The sequence below is a fragment of the Psammomys obesus genome, unplaced genomic scaffold, assembly GCF_907164565.1.
Source record: "Psammomys obesus unplaced genomic scaffold, mPsaObe1.curated_primary_1811, whole genome shotgun sequence".
NCBI lineage: Eukaryota > Metazoa > Chordata > Mammalia > Rodentia > Muridae > Psammomys > Psammomys obesus.
In genome coordinates this window covers 15,224,794-15,243,227 of record NW_026596073.1, presented here as the reverse complement: position 1 = coordinate 15,243,227, position 18,434 = coordinate 15,224,794, and the positions used below count along the sequence as shown (strand labels likewise).

At 43.6% G+C, this 18,434-nt stretch overlaps 1 protein-coding gene across 1 annotated transcript in view; it reads left to right on the top strand.

Annotated features, from left to right (window-relative positions):
- Positions 1-756: 756 nt before the first annotated feature.
- The window catches only part of Xpot (exportin for tRNA), a 38,429-nt gene continuing 20,751 nt past the window's right edge, over positions 757-18,434 (top strand). The window contains exons 1-11 of the mRNA XM_055625933.1: positions 757-1,059; positions 4,906-5,039; positions 7,565-7,647; positions 9,194-9,250; positions 9,653-9,722; positions 11,238-11,456; positions 12,878-13,062; positions 13,158-13,326; positions 14,892-15,128; positions 16,679-16,717; positions 17,197-17,259. Of these exons, the coding sequence (XP_055481908.1) occupies positions 4,980-5,039; positions 7,565-7,647; positions 9,194-9,250; positions 9,653-9,722; positions 11,238-11,456; positions 12,878-13,062; positions 13,158-13,326; positions 14,892-15,128; positions 16,679-16,717; positions 17,197-17,259 (1,182 nt within the window). The 5' untranslated portion in view covers positions 757-1,059; positions 4,906-4,979. The remainder of the gene's footprint in view (positions 1,060-4,905; positions 5,040-7,564; positions 7,648-9,193; positions 9,251-9,652; positions 9,723-11,237; positions 11,457-12,877; positions 13,063-13,157; positions 13,327-14,891; positions 15,129-16,678; positions 16,718-17,196; positions 17,260-18,434) is intronic.

Here is an 18,434-nt window from a genome sequence, read left to right as displayed (position 1 = left end):
GCCTTTATTCCTAGAGGCAGAGGCAGGCAGATTTCTGTGAGTTCAATGCCAGCCTAGTCTACAAAGTAAGTCCAGGACAGCCAAGGATACATAGAGAAGCCCTGTCTTGAGAAACCAAAACAACAAAACAAGCAACAGCCCCAAGTGACCAGCAGGGGCTATGGAATGCTGATTCTGCCTCAAAAGCAATACAGGTAAATAAAATAAAGATGCAGTGAAATTTTAAAAACCGTCACATCCTTAAGCTTCTGGACTCTTGCCACGTGGAACCATTGTAAAGGAACTCAACCACTGACTCAACACGTGGTTTGAACCACATCCACTCCCCAACCTCGTTGGAGTACTCTATTCCATCCAGCGTCTGAGCAGCCCTTTCTGGAAGACGTGGAGCGGAACTCATGCTGCCGCTCAAAGAAGGATCCAACGTGGCCCGTCTTTTAAAAAAAAAAAAAAAAAAAGAAAGAAAGAAAGAAAAGAAAGGAAAAGATCTAGAAGGACCCAGGGACCCGTGGACAGGAGGGGCGGACGCACTCTCCCGGCATGCACCATAGGCCCGTCGACCACGCCCCCTGCGAGCTCCAAGGAGCACGTGTGCGGCCCTCCGCTCGGAAGCGTCCCCTGCGCGTTGCATGCTGGGAGTCGTAGTCCCCCGGGGCCCAGCCCGCGGGCTGCCGTCTGCGCCTTCTCCATGAGGCTGCTGCTGGCGCCGGTCCTCGCGGCAGGACGCAGGGAGGCGTGCCTCGCGCTGACTCAGCGGCGGCGTTAGTGGGCCCCTGCGCAGTTTTTCCTTCCAGGGCCACCGACCCCGCCCGCCGGCTCGCCAACCTGCCCGCCCCGCTCTGCCCCGCCCCGCTCCGCGCCACGCAGAAGGCGCCCGGGGAACGCCGAGCGCCGAGACGAGCGCGGCCCGGGCCGGCTCCGGCGCTAGCGCTGCGGCTGTAGCGGAGGACTACAGCGACAAGGACGAGGGCCGCCCTCTGTACTCCCTGCGTGCGGCGCCGCTCCTGGCGGCTGGCCGGCCCTCGGGAGTACGGGCGAGGAAGAGATACTGGAGTGATGGTAGCTAGAGGCTGGGGGCGGCGGGCCGGGCACCCTGCGTGGCCGGGAGGGCCGGACTTGGGCTTGTGGGACGAGTGGTGGCGGCTGCGTCCCGAGTGCGTGGCTGCCGGTTGCCGGGTGTTTCATCACCCTAGTGGCCACGAGGCTTCGCCCAGGGAGGGATCTGGGAGAAGGAGAGGGGTCGAGGCTGGCCTAGGAGGCTGCCCCACCGACCCTGTTTGTGATCCGTTTCTAGCGCGTCCCACCAATTTCAGCTGTAGAGACCTCAAAGTTGAGTTGCTCCCCACCCCGGGATAAATATGGAGAAAGTGTTATCTCTGCGTAGTAATTTGCCAGCACGGACACCCCTTTCCTCCTCTTTGCTTCTTTATAGTCTTGCAGCGGTGGAGAAGCGTGATGTTTCCCTGTAACCTGAAAAACGAGTACTTTTCGAAAGCCTTAATTAGTTGTTACTGGGGGAAGTTACGTTGTATTAAAGCGACTTGTCAACTTGATGTTAAAAGGCTGGAAAGATTAAGTCGTTCTCAAACAGGCTTAAGTAGGTGTGGAGGAATTTTCCACATTGTCTGATTCTTGACTTAATGGCTAAGGAAAAATGAAGACTTCGTGTTTTAAGTGTATTTCTCGCCCCCGCCCCCAGCGCATCCACCTTTGGAGGTGGTATAAATGTTTACCATGTTGTAACAATGTTTAAGCTTCCAAGGCTCTGTCGGTCAGAATTGTAAGCGTCCTTTCCCAGTCTTTAATGGGAAATGGTTACCTTTTAACTCCAGCTGAGCTTTATTCACAGACGGGTGATTTACCACGTCTGTTTTGATCATCCTAGTGTTTTTTCCGAATGTGTAGAAGGCGAAGGTTTGTAAGGAATTCCTTCTCCGTGGACAACTGTAACAAGTTTGCTTAGGGTTTTTTTGTTGTTATTGTTGTTGGGGCTTTTTTTTTTTTTTTTTTTTTTCTCTTGTGTGAAATGACAAAAAGCTTAAGCAGTTTCCCCCCAAAAGCAATGGATAATTTAAAGGAAGTCTAGAGGATTTCTCAATCATGGGTTTACAGAAATTCTTAAACTGACTTTTCTCTCTGAGGATAAATAAGGGGAATAGTACTTACCTTTTCCTGGTGAAACCATTTTGCTTTTCCATCTGTTCACAATACCATTCTACTTTAAGAGTGTTCATCTTCTTTGCCTACCTCTAAATTTATAACATGTTGGGGGCATGCTTTGCACGCATTGTAGTCCTTGAGACGTTGCCTCTTTTCCTGCTGACTGAGTCGAATGCCTCCGTTTTTGTTTTGTTTTTGAGACAATCTCACTGTGTAGCTCTGGCTAGCCAGAACATCCATATGTAGATAGACCAGGCTGTCTTTTGCAGTCAGAGATCCCCATGCCTCTACCTCCCAAGCCATGGTATTAAAAGGTTTATACTTCTGACTATTGATTGTTTTGGTGGTGTTTTTTTTTTTTTTGTTTTGTTTTGGCTGCTTGGTTGACTGCTTGCTCTCTTGCTTGGGTTTTCCAGACAGGGTTTCTCTGGGTAGCCCTGGCTGTTTTGGAACTCACTCTGTAGACCAGGCTGGCTCGAACTCTCAGATCCACCTGCCTCTGTCTCCTACATGGTGGGATTAAAGGCATGCACCACCACTGCCTGGCTTGTTTCTGTTTTGTTTTTTTTTTAATAATAATATTGGAATATACATCTCAAACTTTAAACATTATATTTCTTTATCTTGTATATGTATAGGTGCCTATGAGTGTATGCTGTATATGTGGAGAGAGGAGTCAGTTCTCATCTCCCACTGTGTGGATCTGGGGAATCAGAAGCCTCAAACCCAGAACTTTAAAAACCAAAAACCTGTAGTTTTGAAATTTTAGGAACACAGTGATGCATGTTTCCCAGTGTTTGTTTGTTTGTTTGTTTGAGAAACCAAGTTATCCATGACAATGTGGTAGAGCTTGGATGGAAGGGGTATCTAATCCAGTTTTGGTAGGGTCAGACAGTAGGGATCAGAGCTGTACTCCTGCATGAAGTGGTCTGTAAGTTGAAATCAGAAGGCCCGCGGGGTTTAACGTCATAGCTGAAAAGAGCCAAGTATTGCAAAGATGAACAGTAGAATACCATTTGAGAACTTCCCGCAAGGTGTTGTTACTGGACAGCATGCAGATTGTGAGGGGTTCTTGACAAGTATTTATCTTAATCCTGTGGGCAGTAGGGACTTAGATTGCGCTGCTGTGGCCTGCAGAGTTCCTGTGAGTGGTGAGAGGAGAGGTTGAGCTTTCTTTCCAAAGCTCTAAGCCTAAGAGTCCAGATTTTTTATTCCAAAAGGACTAAGGGATGCAGAAAAGTATAGGGATCTTGCAGCCCAGGCTTGGCTCCACCAACCCTACAATAATGGTACACCATGTATTATCTCTTGGTCTCTTTAAGTTTGTTCTCTATGGCTCTAATAATTTAAGAATAGATAAATAAAAAAGTTTTATAGCTTTATGATAGGAGTGTAAGACCTAATCTCCCTATCCTCACAGTGTTCCAGAGAGTAAAATTGTGTGTTTGGTGTGTCTGTGAGTGTATATGTGCAGGTGGGAGTCAGGGATCTATATTACTTGTCTTCTCTGTTGATTTTCACTATATAATGACAATTTCACTCTTTGGTTTTTCAAAACAGGGTTTCTCTATAGTCTTGGCTATCCTGGACTGGCTCTGTAGACCAGGCCAGCCTCAAATTCACAGTGACCCACCTTCCTCTGCCTCCCCGAGTGCTGGGATTATAGACTTGTGCCACTGAGCTCGGCTAATGACAATTTTGTATATGTATATAATACATATTTATCAGAATGCCCCCTTCACCTTAATTTTTGAGACAGGGTCTTCCTGAACCTGGGCCTCACCAGTTTGACTAGCATAGCTGGCCAGAGAGCTTTGAGGATCTGCCTGTTGTTCCCCCACCACCGCAGTTCTACCACACTTAGCTTTCACATGGATGCTGGGGAGTCATTTTGTCCAGGTCAGAGTGCAGGAAGCAGTTTACCCACCAAACTATCTGAGGACAGTGTTCACATCATAAGCTCATTCCATGTGTATGCAGAAAAGCAGGATGTCTGTCAAATACTAGCTGGCTTTGGGAGCTTTTTGTGTTCTGGCTTGAGAATATTAGACTGTATTGTGAGGTAGATTACTTTCAAGAGATTTAGGGGAGAGGAAAGCTGTGGAATGGGGAAAGCTGAAGTGAGAGAAGTCATTTATGAAAGATGTTTCTAGAACTGGCTGGCAGAATTAGCTCATTGTTCCAATGACTGGTTTTTCATTCTTTAGCCCTTTTTTTATTTAACTTCTCTTGTCCTATGTGTAGACATAAATAAGTTATATAGTGAGACTCCACAGAGGAAGACATGTAAAAGAGACCTCTGACTTCCACCTGTACATACACACATAAAAGAACATGCAGACACATGTGTAGTAAGGGTATTAAACTGAGGTGAGCCAGTCTCATGTTTCTAAAGATGGTTTATGTTCGTATCTAAGCGTAGGGGATTTCTTACAGCCACGGAAAGAAGCGAATATAGAGGTCTTTTTCCCAGGCACACATCGTGCAGCAGATAGGTCCCAACGCCGCATGCATGTGTCTAGAATTGCTTTCTGTCCTTGGCTGGCCAGCTTTGCAGGACAGTTCTACCCGAAAGCCTGATCAGCGTGCTCGGTAAATGATGCTGTGTGCTGCAGGGTCCGCTCTTGCTCTTGGAGACCTAGGCTCCCTTCCTTGAGCTTAGGTGGATTTTGACTCTTCGGGAGCTGAGTATTTTCAGCCACTTCTTACGTTCCAGACAGTCGTCTTTTTGTTTTGTGTGTGCAGATGATTGTGGATTCTTCTGTGGGATTAGAAGCCACATCTATTGTGATCGGGAAACTCCAGGAATAGCAGCAGAGATGGATGAGCAGGCGCTTTTAGGGCTAAATCCAAACGCCAATTCAGACTTCAGACAAAGGGTAAGTCCGGCGATTCCATCATGTTTAAAAGCCTACTACCCGCAAATGTGCATTAGAGGACTTAGAAAACACATCTGATGGTGGAGGTATAATTTGAGTAAACATTAATAGAGCCAGACAGATTTGAGGTGTGTTCTGAATATTGGAACATCAAGGCTGCGACTGGGTTTTGTTAAACTGTCTGCTGAAATCTGGCCTGTTAAGGCAGGTCTGTGTGCAGCGTCAGACACTTGTAATTGTTGCAGAGTTGTAACACGGTTACAGCGGTAGGAAGCGTGTGCCGTCGTGGTGCATGTTTTAATCTTTCATTTCTTAGCTTGGACTGCAAGTTGCTTAGCTCTCAGTGACAGCTAGCCCCTTGTTGTTTCGTCTTTGCAGGATAGAAATAAGCCGCCCTTTAAGTTACGTAAAGCGATTTTGTGGCAAGAAGTCCATTAGGAGATGCTGGTATATTTGGATAAATGTAAACAGCTAAACCTAATGTAGCATGTAAACTTAATAAGGACCTTAGCTGAATGATAAAAGAAGACTCTAAAAGAAGAAGCCTTTAATTAATTTTTAAAGATGTGAGTGTTGTGAAGTTTACAATCGGAAGAAGGAGGGGCTTTTCTTCCTCCTCGTAGCAAAGAAGTGGAAAGTGAGCTGGTGTTAAGGGTCTCACTAAGTATTACATCTCTATCTGCTTTGCTTCTAAGTAGTAAAAACTTTTTAAAAGTGGCTTAAAAAAATGAATAGATAAAAAAACCTCCCAAGCAGTTTCTGATATGCTCTATGCTCTGTTGATAAATGTGTAACCAGCCCTCCAAATATAGCAGATAATAGGAATCTAGGTGGCAATATCTAGTCAGAATCCTAGAAGTCCCAATTTCGGTATATAAATGGTTTTGTTTTCATAGGGACTACCTGCTTTCCCAGTAGCTGGGACATTGCAGTTTTTATGTTGATATAATTAAAGGCTTTTAGCTATTTTAATATGTGTCAAACAATTTTGAATTTTTGTTTGCTTGCTTTCATAGTAGTGGGAATTGAACCTAAGCAAAGACGCTCCTAGACACTTGAGTTTTTGAAAGCTTTTTGGTTTGGTTTTGGGTAATTTTGGGGGGGGGGGTCTGTGAGAACAACTTCACTATGTGGGGTTCCCAAGGACTTTATCAGAGCTAGTGTTTTGGTTTTTTTTTTGTTTTGTTTTGTTTTGTTTTTGTTTTTGTTTTTTTGTTTTTTTGAGACAGGGTTTCTCTTTGTAGCCTTGGCTATCCTGGACTTGCTTAGTAAACCAGGCTGGCCTCGAACTCACAGTGATCCCTTGCCTCTGCCTCCAGAGTGCTGGGATTACAGGCCTGCGCCACCACACCCGGTTTACAGACTTTTTTTCTAACATGGTAATGTGTGGATTCCGAATCCAGAGACAAACATGGAAAGAGCTGCGGTTATTTCCTCCCCCGCTCCTTCCCCAGCTCTGGTTTAAATACCCAACTTTAGTTTAAATAAAACCTTTCATTTGATTTTTTTGCCCAAGCTAACCTCAGACTTGCTACATAGCTGAGAATGGCCTTGAATATTGGATCTTTCTGCCTCCACCTTGTACTTAGGTAACAGATAAGCACCACCATACCTGACTGTGGTGGCTGGGATCTAGCCTAGGGCTCCTACCCTAGCAGGCAGTCTACCACCGGAGCTGTGCACCTGCCTCTTGCTGCTGCGTAAGGGAAAGAGTATGCTGAGCCCTTCCTTTGTTGTGAGTGATCCTTTAGCAGCACGCGGAAGTGACTTCATTGGTCTGCCCTCCTAGCTTCTGAGATGTTCCCCATGAGAGCCCTGGTTTTGTAGAAACTGACATGCAGACCATCTGTACCTCTGAGGACTGCCTGCTAAATCAAGGACCACCACCTCCTGCCACAGATTTGATAATTGGCTACAATGGCTCAGGACTCAGCTTAACATTGCCAGTTGGTTAATAAGGATTCAACTCAGAAGCAGCCAAATGGAAGAGATGCTTAGAAGGGTCAAGGGCTTCTGTGCATTTCTGCCTCCTGCCTTAGACCATAAAAGTGTTCAGCTTAGAAGGTGGGGTTTAAGAGATTGACCCCTCCATCTTCTCCACATGTTACTGCTCTGTCCATCCCAGATTAGTCACTGGGCTGAGAGTTCTATTACTTTTAGCATTTACTTATGGTGTGAGGGTGTGTTTGCTGATGTCATCCTTTCACAGACCCTTTTACAGTTGTATATACCTTAATGCACTTGATAAAACACTGAGGCATTGCGCCTGTCATCTTCATAACCCAATGATCTGCAGGGTGTTTTTGCGCCATCTCCTTTACTGTAAGGAAACTGTCTTTAGTGTCTAACTGATAGTTGGTCACTGATCTATTTTTAGACTTGGTCTGCATTTTGCACATATTCAGAGGCCTGGATTGGATGTTTTAATTGATTTATTAAGTCCAAATTGTTGTTGATTTTTGGTTCAATCCATCCTTTGTTGAGTGTGAGTATCAAACATGTTGCTTTGTTTTGCACCCTTGCAGGCCCTGGCTTATTTTGAACAGTTAAAGATCTCCCCAGATGCCTGGCAGGTGTGTGCAGAGGCACTGGCACAGAAGACGTACAGGTAAGACAGACAGACTCCATATTGTCTGGAAGGAGCAGCATCACTGTGCAGCAGTTTAATTTTTCCATTGGGAAGTGTTTTTATAAAAAGCGTTTTATGACTTGCCTTTTAGAAAACTGTTAGTAGGGTGAAAAGAGAAATAGCAAACCAATATTTGAGCTAATCCAGAATTGATTTTTCAGTAAAACTGTCCTTTTATGTTTGTTATGTACCCGAGAGCCAGTCCCCACCGGAATAGGCTGCACTAAACATGTCTTTGTCTTATTGGGAGTTGGTAACGGAGTTAAAACAAACAGTAACTGAATATTGATGTGATATTGGTGTTGGGACCAAGGTCTTGTCATTAGTTGTCATTGCACCCATAATCCTCCCTGTACTTTTTCCAGCATGGGCCTCAGTGGAGAATTGAGGATGGTGAAAGCAGACCTCCAGATATTTCCTCCCGTTCTTTGTCCTGCTTGCTGAGGCCTTTCCACACGGAAAGGCTTGTCCTGCAATGTGTCTTTTTCTGTTTAGTCTTTCAAAAACAACAAACACAGTTTCACAGAAACAAAAACTTGCATACTCATTTCATAGTTAGCGTCTTATTAAAGGAGAGAAACAGGCCTAGCAACGCTTGTGGGAAACAGTTATCTAGCAGAAGCCCGGAAGGGTTAGTGCTGGCCTTCTGGCTGGAGTCCTGAGTGCTGTGCCCGCAGTGCTGTTTGGCCGCAACCTCTTGCTTGACTTGTTCTTTCCCCCATCTTAGAGTGTCTCCATTCCTACTGCTCTTCATAGGAAACACAGTCCCTGCACAAAGCCTGTCTCACGCTCTGCCCATCTTACTGAGCAGCTTCGGGGCTCTGAAGGACTTTTGTCGGGACTGTTGCCTGTATCACACCTAAAGAGGGAGTTAGAAATAGATAATGGACTGTTCGTTTTCCCATCTTACAAAGGTATCTTTATTTGTAGCTTAGTTTTTTTGTGTGAACTTTGAGGGTGGTCTAAGAATTTTCCTACCTACCCTATTTATTTTGTATTTGGCTCTAAGAATACTGACTAATGAGGCTTAAATTTCAAGTAGGCCAAAGATGGCATCTTTGATTTGATCAGTCTCTTGCAGCTGTGCCGTTTCATTTTTCTAACCATTCTAAAGCAAAGCACAGAAATTGTTGCAGGAACCTTTACTCTTCTCATTAGAGTCTAGGGAAATGGCCTCTATTTACGAAGTACTGTGTTTAGGGTATGTATTAGAGCTTGTGGTTCTGTGGCATGTAAAATGTAATGGGGCAGCCACTTGAGGCGAATTGTTTTTAGAGCTCCCTTAACCCTTTAAACAGGGTTTGGTCCTGTGGCTCATTGGTAGAGACTTTGCCTAGAATTGATGAGGCCATGGGGTCTGTACCCATGAAAACAACGACAATAATAAAAATAAAGTCAAATAGTGTTGGTAAGCAGAAAGCCAGCCAGGATGCCTAGTTTGAGGAATGTCACACTTGTTACTGATATTTTGCCTTTCTTTCCCCAGTTTATTCTCTGATTGTCTAATTTCCTTTTGCTTTTTCAGTGATGATCACATAAAGTTTTTCTGCTTCCAAGTATTAGAACATCAAGTTAAATACAAGTAAGGCCTTTTTGCTTTTTTTTTTTTTTTTAATCTCAAAGATTTGTTGAGACAGGTGTATTTTAATTGGGATTTTCATCCTTGAGGAAACCAAAATACAGATGGTAAACTAACAGAGTAGTTATGGTCTATGAATGTGTTTTATTTATTCTAAACTGAGTTAGTTAGCCTACAGGCTGATGCCGTAGACCACATACCTCAGTACATAGTCTGAAAAATCACACAGATGTCATGAACTGAGCCATAAGTCTGAGGTTGATGACTGTAGCCTATCTGATACTCTGATTCCTTAAAACTGCTAATGGGCTTCCTGAATGCTATAAAACGCTGTGCATCTAATAGGTGAGACTTACTGTCACAACCATAGACCCCAAATGTAGTCACTGTTCTCTGTTTCAACAGGTACTCAGAACTAAGCACTGCTCAACAGCAGCTGATTAGGGAGACGCTTCTCTCATGGCTTCAAGCTCAGGTAAAATGCATTTCATTCTGTGTCAACTGTTTCCTCTTTCATATCTAAAGGACTGGTCTTGAAGATCATGGGCAGAAATAATGATAACTTAAGATAGTGTTAATAACCTAAACTGTTATACTTTTCCATAACATATTGTAGAAACTTTAATAAAATTTTTTTGGACCCAGGGTCTAACTATGTAGCCCTGGCTGTCCTAGAACTCCCGTGTCTTCCTCTGAACTGCCAGGATTAAAGGTACCTGCCACCACACCTGGCTGAAACTTTAGCTTAAAAAGTTAGTTTTTTTTTTTTGTTTTTTTTTTTCCCAATTTTTAAGCTTTCTTTTGTGTCTGTGAGTATGCCTGTGTGTGGGTATGTAACCTGACTGAGGTACCCACAGAAGAGGCTGTTAGATTCCCTGGAGCTGGAGTTACAGGTTGTTGTGAACTGCCCAATATGGGCTTTAGAAGCTGAACTCAGGTTCTCCACATTCGTGTACCTCGCTGCAGAGGCATCTCTCTAGCCCCTAGAATTTATTGGTGTTATTAAACTCCACGACAGTAACTGCTTCATTGTTTGCTCCTTAGAGCTGGCCTGTGTTGACACAGCCTCTACAGGGGACCAAATGAGTTGTTTATTCACACGTATTTCTTTTGGTTAATTGTAGTTAAGCTTAACTTGTAAAGCTTCGAATGTAACCAGTTTTTTCCTTTTAAGAGTCAGCCAAGGAAAGAAAAAATTGAAGTTTTTTTTTTTCTTAGAAGAAATTACATCAATTGTTAAAATTCTTTTCATGAAAATGAATGAGATTCCTTGGCTCATGCCAATATCTTAGTATTTAGGAGGCAGAGGCAGGAGATTGTCACTGAGGCCAACCTGGGGCTTGAAATAAAACACAACAGAAGCAAAAAACAGACAAACACAGGCCTGGGCTGGGCCTGGCAGTTCAAACCTTAGATCCCACACAAACACAGAGGCTTTTAAGTCAGGTGGCTCTCTCTGAGTGAGGCCAGGCTAAGCTACATCATAAGACCTGAGCCAAAACAAGCAAAACTTTCCTGCTGCAAAAAAAAGGAATAGGTCTATGTTTTTCTGGTAGAATACTGGAGTACGGATTAATCTCCAGCACTGTAAGAAAATAGAAATTCTAAGAGGCATCCATTTTTGCTTTGTTGTTGTTTTTCTGTTTCGTTTTGTTTGGGACAGGGTTTCTCTGTGTAGCCTTGGCCGTCCTGGACTCACTTTGTTGACCAGGCTGGCCTCAAACTCACAAAGATCTGCCTGCCTCTGCCTCTGTCTCCTGAATGCTGGGATTGTAGTTGTTGTGCCAGCACACTGGCTGTAGGCATTATCTTGTGTTCATCGTGTGACCAGTCATACACACACTTGAGTAATTTTGCACAGCTATGCTGCTACTGATCTGGGCAATGTTGAAGTTTAGTTGCATTTTTGCCAAGTAATGATAAATAGAAAATAAAATAATATGCATTTAAATAGTCTGAATTTAATTTCATGGATGTTTCTGTTTGCCAGATGCTGAATCCCCAGCCAGAGAAGACCTTTATACGAAATAAAGCTGCCCAAGTCTTCGCCTTGCTTTTTGTTACAGAATATCTCACGAAATGGCCCAAGTTTTTTTTTGACATTCTCTCAGTTGTGGACCTAAACCCACGGGGAGTGGACCTGTACCTGCGCATCCTCATGGCCATTGATTCAGAGTTGGTAGATCGTGACGTAGTCCATACGTCAGAGGCAAGTACCCTCACAAGGAGCCTCGCATGGAAGGGTTTCTTCGTGTAGGGTTTGCAGGGCAACGAGCATAAGACAGGCAGTCTTTCTCCTAAATTACAGGCGTGCCTAGCATCTTGAATCCGCCAACAGTGAAATTTAATCCTCCATAGATTGAAATCAGAGCATTATGTAGAGTTTTACAGCTAAGCCACTGTAGTCACCAGTGGAGCACAAGAGTTCACCTTCCCTCAGTCCTGTGAAATGCCATCCACACTTAACACTTCTGGACACGCAGAAAGCATTGGTTTGTGATGTGGATGTCAGTGCCGCACCCCTAGAGTCTCAGCCAGTCACAGCACCCAAGCCCATTTTCCTGTCTTTATTTATGCATCTAGACATCTCTGTTGTCTTTTTTTTTTAATTGGTTTGATACAATGCTATGATTGGGTGTACTGTTTCAGCACTGCCAAGAAAGTCTTACAGCTCTTACAGCTGAGCGCAGTGTGACTTCAGCCTTACTCCTAAAGGTGCTCGTGAGTCAGTGCAGCTGCAGAGCACTTGCCTAGTGTGCAAGAGGCTGGGTTTGATCTCTCTCACTTCAGTATAAAAGTATAACGTGTGTGGGAATTGCTAGGCGGCGGCTGCGCACACCTTTGATCCCAGCACTTGGGAGGCAGAGGCAGGTCTAACTCCGAGGCCAGCCTGGTCTACAGAGTAAATTCCAGGACAGCCAGGGCTACACAGAGAAACCCTGTCTCAAAAAACATGGCCTGGAGAAATGTCTCAGAAGTTAAGAATACTGTCTGCTCTTCCAGATGTCCTGAGTTCAAGACCCAGCAACCACATGGTGGCTCACAACCATCTATAATGGGGTCTGATGCCCTTTTCTGGCAGGCATACATGCAGATAAAACACTCATATGTAAAATAAATCTTTAATAAAACAAAACAAGAGTGTGGGAATTTGAACTGGATGTTTCTAGCACTTGGGAAATTGGGATGGGAGTCTCTCAAGTTTGAGACTATTCTGAGTTATGTATTGAGAACCCTATCTTATGAAAAAAAAAACAGCTCCCCTGGGAATAGCTTTAAATGTACATAATTTAAAGGATATTGTACATTTAAGTCACTGCCATTTCTAAATAGCTTAAGTAAGTACTATGTTTGTCTAATATTTAGAAATAATTTCACATGCTTAAAATTTTAAACAATGTTTATTTATAGTTTGTATTTAATGAATTAGGTCTGGCACCAAGGAGTAGAACGGAAAGAGGAAACACAGAGAATCACAGGATGTAATTTTAGAGCAGATAAATAGGAAACCATGGTGGGGACTGTTAACAAGCCTGGACGTCTCATGTAGAGGAATTTGCTGTGTGCAATTGTACTTGAATGCCAAGTGCTGTCTCATAATCTTCCCTGTCTTTGGTGCTTTGTTTTTAGGAGGCTCGCAGGAACACTCTGATAAAAGATGCCATGAGAGAACAGTGCATTCCAAATCTGGTGGAATCGTGGTACCAGATTCTACACAGTTACCAGTATACTAACTCAGAAGTGCTGTGCCAGTGCCTTGAGGTTGTTGGGGCTTATGTCTCCTGGATAGACTTATCCCTCATAGCCAATGACAGGTGCGTGCCCTATGCGTCTTGAACTCTGAACCTGCACAGTCGGCATCCAAAACTGATGAGCTGAAAATGTTAACATCTTCATTTCCCATCGCCAGGTTTATAAATATGCTGCTAGGTCACATGTCAGTAGAAGTTCTTCGGGAAGAAGCATGTGACTGTTTGTTTGAAATTGTAAATAAAGGGATGGACCCTGTGGATAAGATGAAGCTAGTAGAATCCTTGTGTCAAGTATTACAGACTGCTGGGTTTTTCAGCATTGACCAGGTCAGTGACTCTCTTAAAGTCAAGCTTTGAAAACTGCCAAAGAAACTAATTCCCTCTCTCTGAGTTTTGGGGAATGTCCTTGGACATTCTGAGAGCCACATCTATTATCTGTAGCATTTTCCTTGCACACTTGGTTACACTCATTCTGGATGAGTATACAGTCAGGATGACACATGCATTTTTCAAGTTTACAGTGCTGCGTGAGGAAAAGGATTCCTCAGACATCTTTGAGGTATATATATATTTATGTATGTATATTTTAGTGTGTGTCTGTGTATGCGTGCGCCAGACACACACGCACACACCATAGTGCTCTTGGGGGGGGTCAAAGGACAACCTCATGGAGTCAGCTCTCTCCTTTTGGGTCCCACGATGGAGCTCTGGTTGTCAGGCTTGGTAGCGGCCTTGCCTGGTCCTAAGACATCTTTGTTTTGGTGATGATGTCAGTAATATGGCTCTAGTAGTACATTCCTTCTTCATGGACCAAAGGTTGCTTTATTACCTTCTGCCATCTTACTTAATACCTGGGGCTTTTTAAGAAAAGGAAATCTGACATTGTAAAGAGCAATCCTCTGTCTGTGGGAGAACAGCTTAAGGGTAAATAATGGAAATAATCCGGGTCTGCCTGTAACATTGGCAGTTCCAGAAAGGGCTGTTAAGTCATTACGTACACAGTGCGCCAGGGTTGACATTGAAGGACTGTGCTTAGTATACTGGACGGTCAGAAAGTTCTGAAGCTTCTCTCTTACACTTTTGTTTTTAGACAAACTTGGTAATGCACAGGACTACCATCACTTTTATAACTGTCGCAGGGATGGAAAAGTGGCTCAGTCATCACAAGCAGTGGCCACTCTTGCAGAGTCTGTAACTGCAGATCCTGGGATCCAGTGCTCTCTTCCGGTCTCCCTAAACTCCAGGCATACAGTTGCATAGATATACATGCAGGCAAAAACACGAAACGTAGAAAATATTTTTTTTTATTAATAAAACAAAAACAGTTGCTTTTAGAGTACTACTATGTGATAATGGTAGCAGAAAAATTCAAATGCTGATTAATTTTCCTATCATAACGACAAAATTGGCAGTTGTTGTTTTAACATTGAGCCCTGAAAACCAGCAAAATGCTCAGCATATAAAAATACTTCCTTAAGGTCCTTATGATCTGGGCTGGAGGGAAGGCTCAGTGGTTAAGAGCACTGTCTGTTCTTTCAAAGGACCCAGTTTAATTCCCAGCACTCACATGGCAGCTCACAACTTTCTGTAATTCCATTTTTAGGGATTCTAACACCTTCATTAAAATACACATAAAATAAAATAAACTATTTAAAAAAGAAAGAAAAGCCTGAGACCCTTGTGACCTGAGTTCCATTTCTGAAACCCATGGTGGAGGGAGAAAACTGACTGCCCCCCCCCCCACTAACCCCTGCATGTTTGACACAGATTACACAATCCTTGTTAGACTGAACCCTGTTACTGGCTGGCACTGCATTCATGCTAAAGGTCAAAGGTTTTCCTCTTCCCTGAGGCAGGTGGCTGTAATCAAAGTCTCTGCTTCTTGCTTACAGGAAGAAGATTTGGACTTCGTGGCCAGATTTTCTAAGCTGGTAAATGGAATGGGACAGTCATTGATAGTTAGCTGGACTAAATTAATTAAGAACGGGGCTGTGAAGAATGCTCAAGAGGCACTTGAAGCTATTGAGACAAAAGTACCACTTATGTTACAGCTGCTAGTTCACGAGGACGATGATATTTCCTCTAACATTATTGGATTTTGTTATGATTACCTTCATATTTTGAAACAGGTGAGTCGTCACTCTTTCTGTCTAGTAGATACACAGAAATTGAAATACAGAAAATTGAAAATACAGAAAAAAGTAAAAAGGAAAGACCCATAAGCCTTGTCCAGTAATATGTATATAGATATTACATATCATATACATAATATATACGGTTACGTATTGACTGTATTTCTTTTTTATACTATTTTCATTTAAGAAATTAAAAAATTAAACAGAAGATGATTAAGTGCTAAAATGCAATGACTGGACATGGTGAGCCATTCCTGTAATCCCAGCACTTGGAGTGGGGACTGGGCTCACCATCATCTGCTATACAGCTGGTTGAGGGCCAGCTTGAGCAGCATGAGTTCCTGCCTCAAAAGGCACACATTGTTTTTGATTGTTTGTTTTGTTTTTTTATGGGTTCCATTACAGTCGTTTACAGGAGCGTAGCTAGCATAGCTAGTGAGGGCTTGTGTACAGGAGCATGGAGGCTTTACCAGTGGCTGCATCAACGAAGAAAATGTCTGCCTGTTCCTTAGCAACCATGACAGTTCCTCAAGGAGGGACAAGGCCTCTACAATACCCTACCCTTCACCCCGCAGTCCACATCAGAATGTTGGTGCCCATTCCTGTGCAGTTAACCATAGGGGCTGAGTGCGTAAGTGGCGCATCACACTCAAAAGTCGGCATTCCACACCACTGCGCCCTTTGTAGGTGGGCTGCTTAGGTGTTGTTTGCAGTGCTGGAAACTGAGCCCGGAACCTGGAATGTGCAAGGCGATCCCTATCACCCCTGATCCCTATCACCCCTCCACCCGAAGCTTCCTTAATTCTTAGGTGCATAACTGTTTGCATGCAGAATTTCAGGAATTTTAGGTTTGTAGAACCTGATCATCCCACAGCATTATAGTTTAGGTTTGCTTTGTTTTAAAAAACTAAGAGTACTTGTGCATGCCTTTAATCTTGGCTGTTGGTGGGGCAGGGGTAGATCTCCGAATTCAAGGCCAGACGTCTATGGAGAGCGCTTCTGGCTGGCATGGCCACATAGTGAGGCCTGCCTCAAAAACCAAAAGCACCCTTTACTACCTTACAGTAATTCTTTCTAAATGCGCGATAAATAGCTTACTCAAATTAACCTATATTACTGCCTGTATATCAAGTTATTTTTTGGACATAATGTTATTAAATGTTTTGGGGTTTTTTTGTTTTTTTCTTCTCAACAGGGTTTCTCTGTGTAGCCTTGTCTCTTAGACTTATTTGTAGACCAGGCTGGTCTAAAAACTCAACAGAGATCCACCTGCAGGCGTGCGCCTTCATACCTGGCCAAATTGTTGCGTCTTAAATTAGGAATCTGTTAACTATAGATGTGCTGTCAAACTACTTAGCAGATATGTTTGTATTTTATTTTCTTATTGGACCCAGGGACTTGTGCATGCTGGGAAAATGTTCTACTCCCTAATTGTGCCACCAGCTCCTGTGTATGTTTTAGGAGATACTGATTAGAAGAGTACTTTGATAAACAAGTATAACATCAGAAAACCAAATAAATTATTGTTTACATTTTATTTTAAGCTTCCAGTGCTCTCGGATCAGCAAAAAGCTAATGTAGAGGTAAGTGGCTTCTTATAAACTACTGACAGACATACACACCACCCCCACCACCCCCGCCCATCAGTGAGTTTGTTGGGGTTATTTCCTGACTGTGGGTGAGGAGTTAGTTACCTGAGCAAAGGCATCTCAGAGACAGCTACATCACTGAAAGGCTCACACTAGCTTTCCAAAGTTTCAGTCATGGAGTTCTCTGTACCATGTGGTGCGGTGTTTTCCCTGGAGTCCTATGTGGGTAAATAACCCTGCAGGGGGAGGGTTAGTAGCCTCCCTCCAAGGTGAATTGTAGCTCAGGTTTGTGCACAGCGCTTGACCCTTCTTCCTTCTTCCACCTCTTCTTGAGATTCCCCGAGCCCCTGCAGTGGGAGATGAACGCCCATCTAAGGCTGATGATCAGGTCTTTGTCTGAAATCTATTTTGAAATGTAGCTCAACTTCCAGATTAAAAACAGTTAACAGATGTTACTTTATTAATAATTTTAGGCAATCATGTTGGCCGTTATGAAAAAATTGACGTATGATGAAGAATATAACTTTGAAAATGAGGTAAGAAATTTTGCATCAAAGGAAAGTCAGATTTAATTTTGTTTCTTTGCATCACATTAGTATTTTATATTTCCATCTAAGAGACTTTTAAAACAAAAAATGTTTTTTAAATCAACCTTGTTTATATTGATGTTATTTATATTGATATAAGTTTGGAGTAGCACTCACGGAGACCTGGATGCTTTGCTTTCTAAGAGGTTGGAGAAATGAGTCCTTTGGTAAATGCTTGTTGTGTAGACATTAAGATCAGAGTTTGACAACCATTGAAGACTGGATTGGAGGGCTCACGCTTGTGCTCGCTGGGAAGGTGAATAGGTGAATCCCTGGAGCACACTGGCTGGCCGGCCTAGCCTAGGCATCGGGTCCCGGGTTGTGATGACAGAATGTGTCTCATCCACACAAAAGGTGCACAGCTCCTAAGGACAATACCTGAGGCGAACTTCGGGAACACAGGTGCACACACATCTTGTAAGCTGGCGTGGTGGCAAATGCCTGACATCCCAGTGTTGTCACTTTAAAAAAAATTCTTTTATTTACACTTCTTTTCTCTCTATTCCACCCCAGTGCCTTCCATCACCCCAACAACGGGTAGGAGAGAGAAGGGGTTAGTGGGGGGGGGGGTCACAGTTCTTTCTTAGTTGCTTCCTACTGGTTATGGTCATCGGGTTCCTTGGAGCCAGTCCAGTCCTTATTTCAGGAGATCTATGACTTCTTGTCTCACAACAGCAACCAGGAGCAGCAAGGGGGAAGGCAGGATCAGCGTTGTTCTTTCTCCGATCTCCACTCTCTGGGCTCTGGAATTTATTCTCTCTCCAGAGTCCTTAGATTTAAACTATCTGCAGCTGGCAAAGAGCCCCTCTCAGAGCCTGCATGAGGCAAATAGTCTGCTGCTGTGACCATCTGAATATCCCACACCTGGGACCAAAATAAAAACATGCTTATATCCACAACATCCCAGCAGTTGGCAGCCTTAGGAAATAAAGAATATTACCATAAATGTGAAGCCAGCCTGGGCTGCAATTAAAAAGAGTACTGGATTGAGGCCCTGTCGGTAGGCCCTAAGTCATCAGCCAGCAGGTGAGGACAAGTATGAGGCTTAACTGTCTAGGCTTGTTCAGCTAAAAGTCTTGCCCCGAGTTCTGAGAACATCACCTTTCCGCTATTTATAGGGGCTG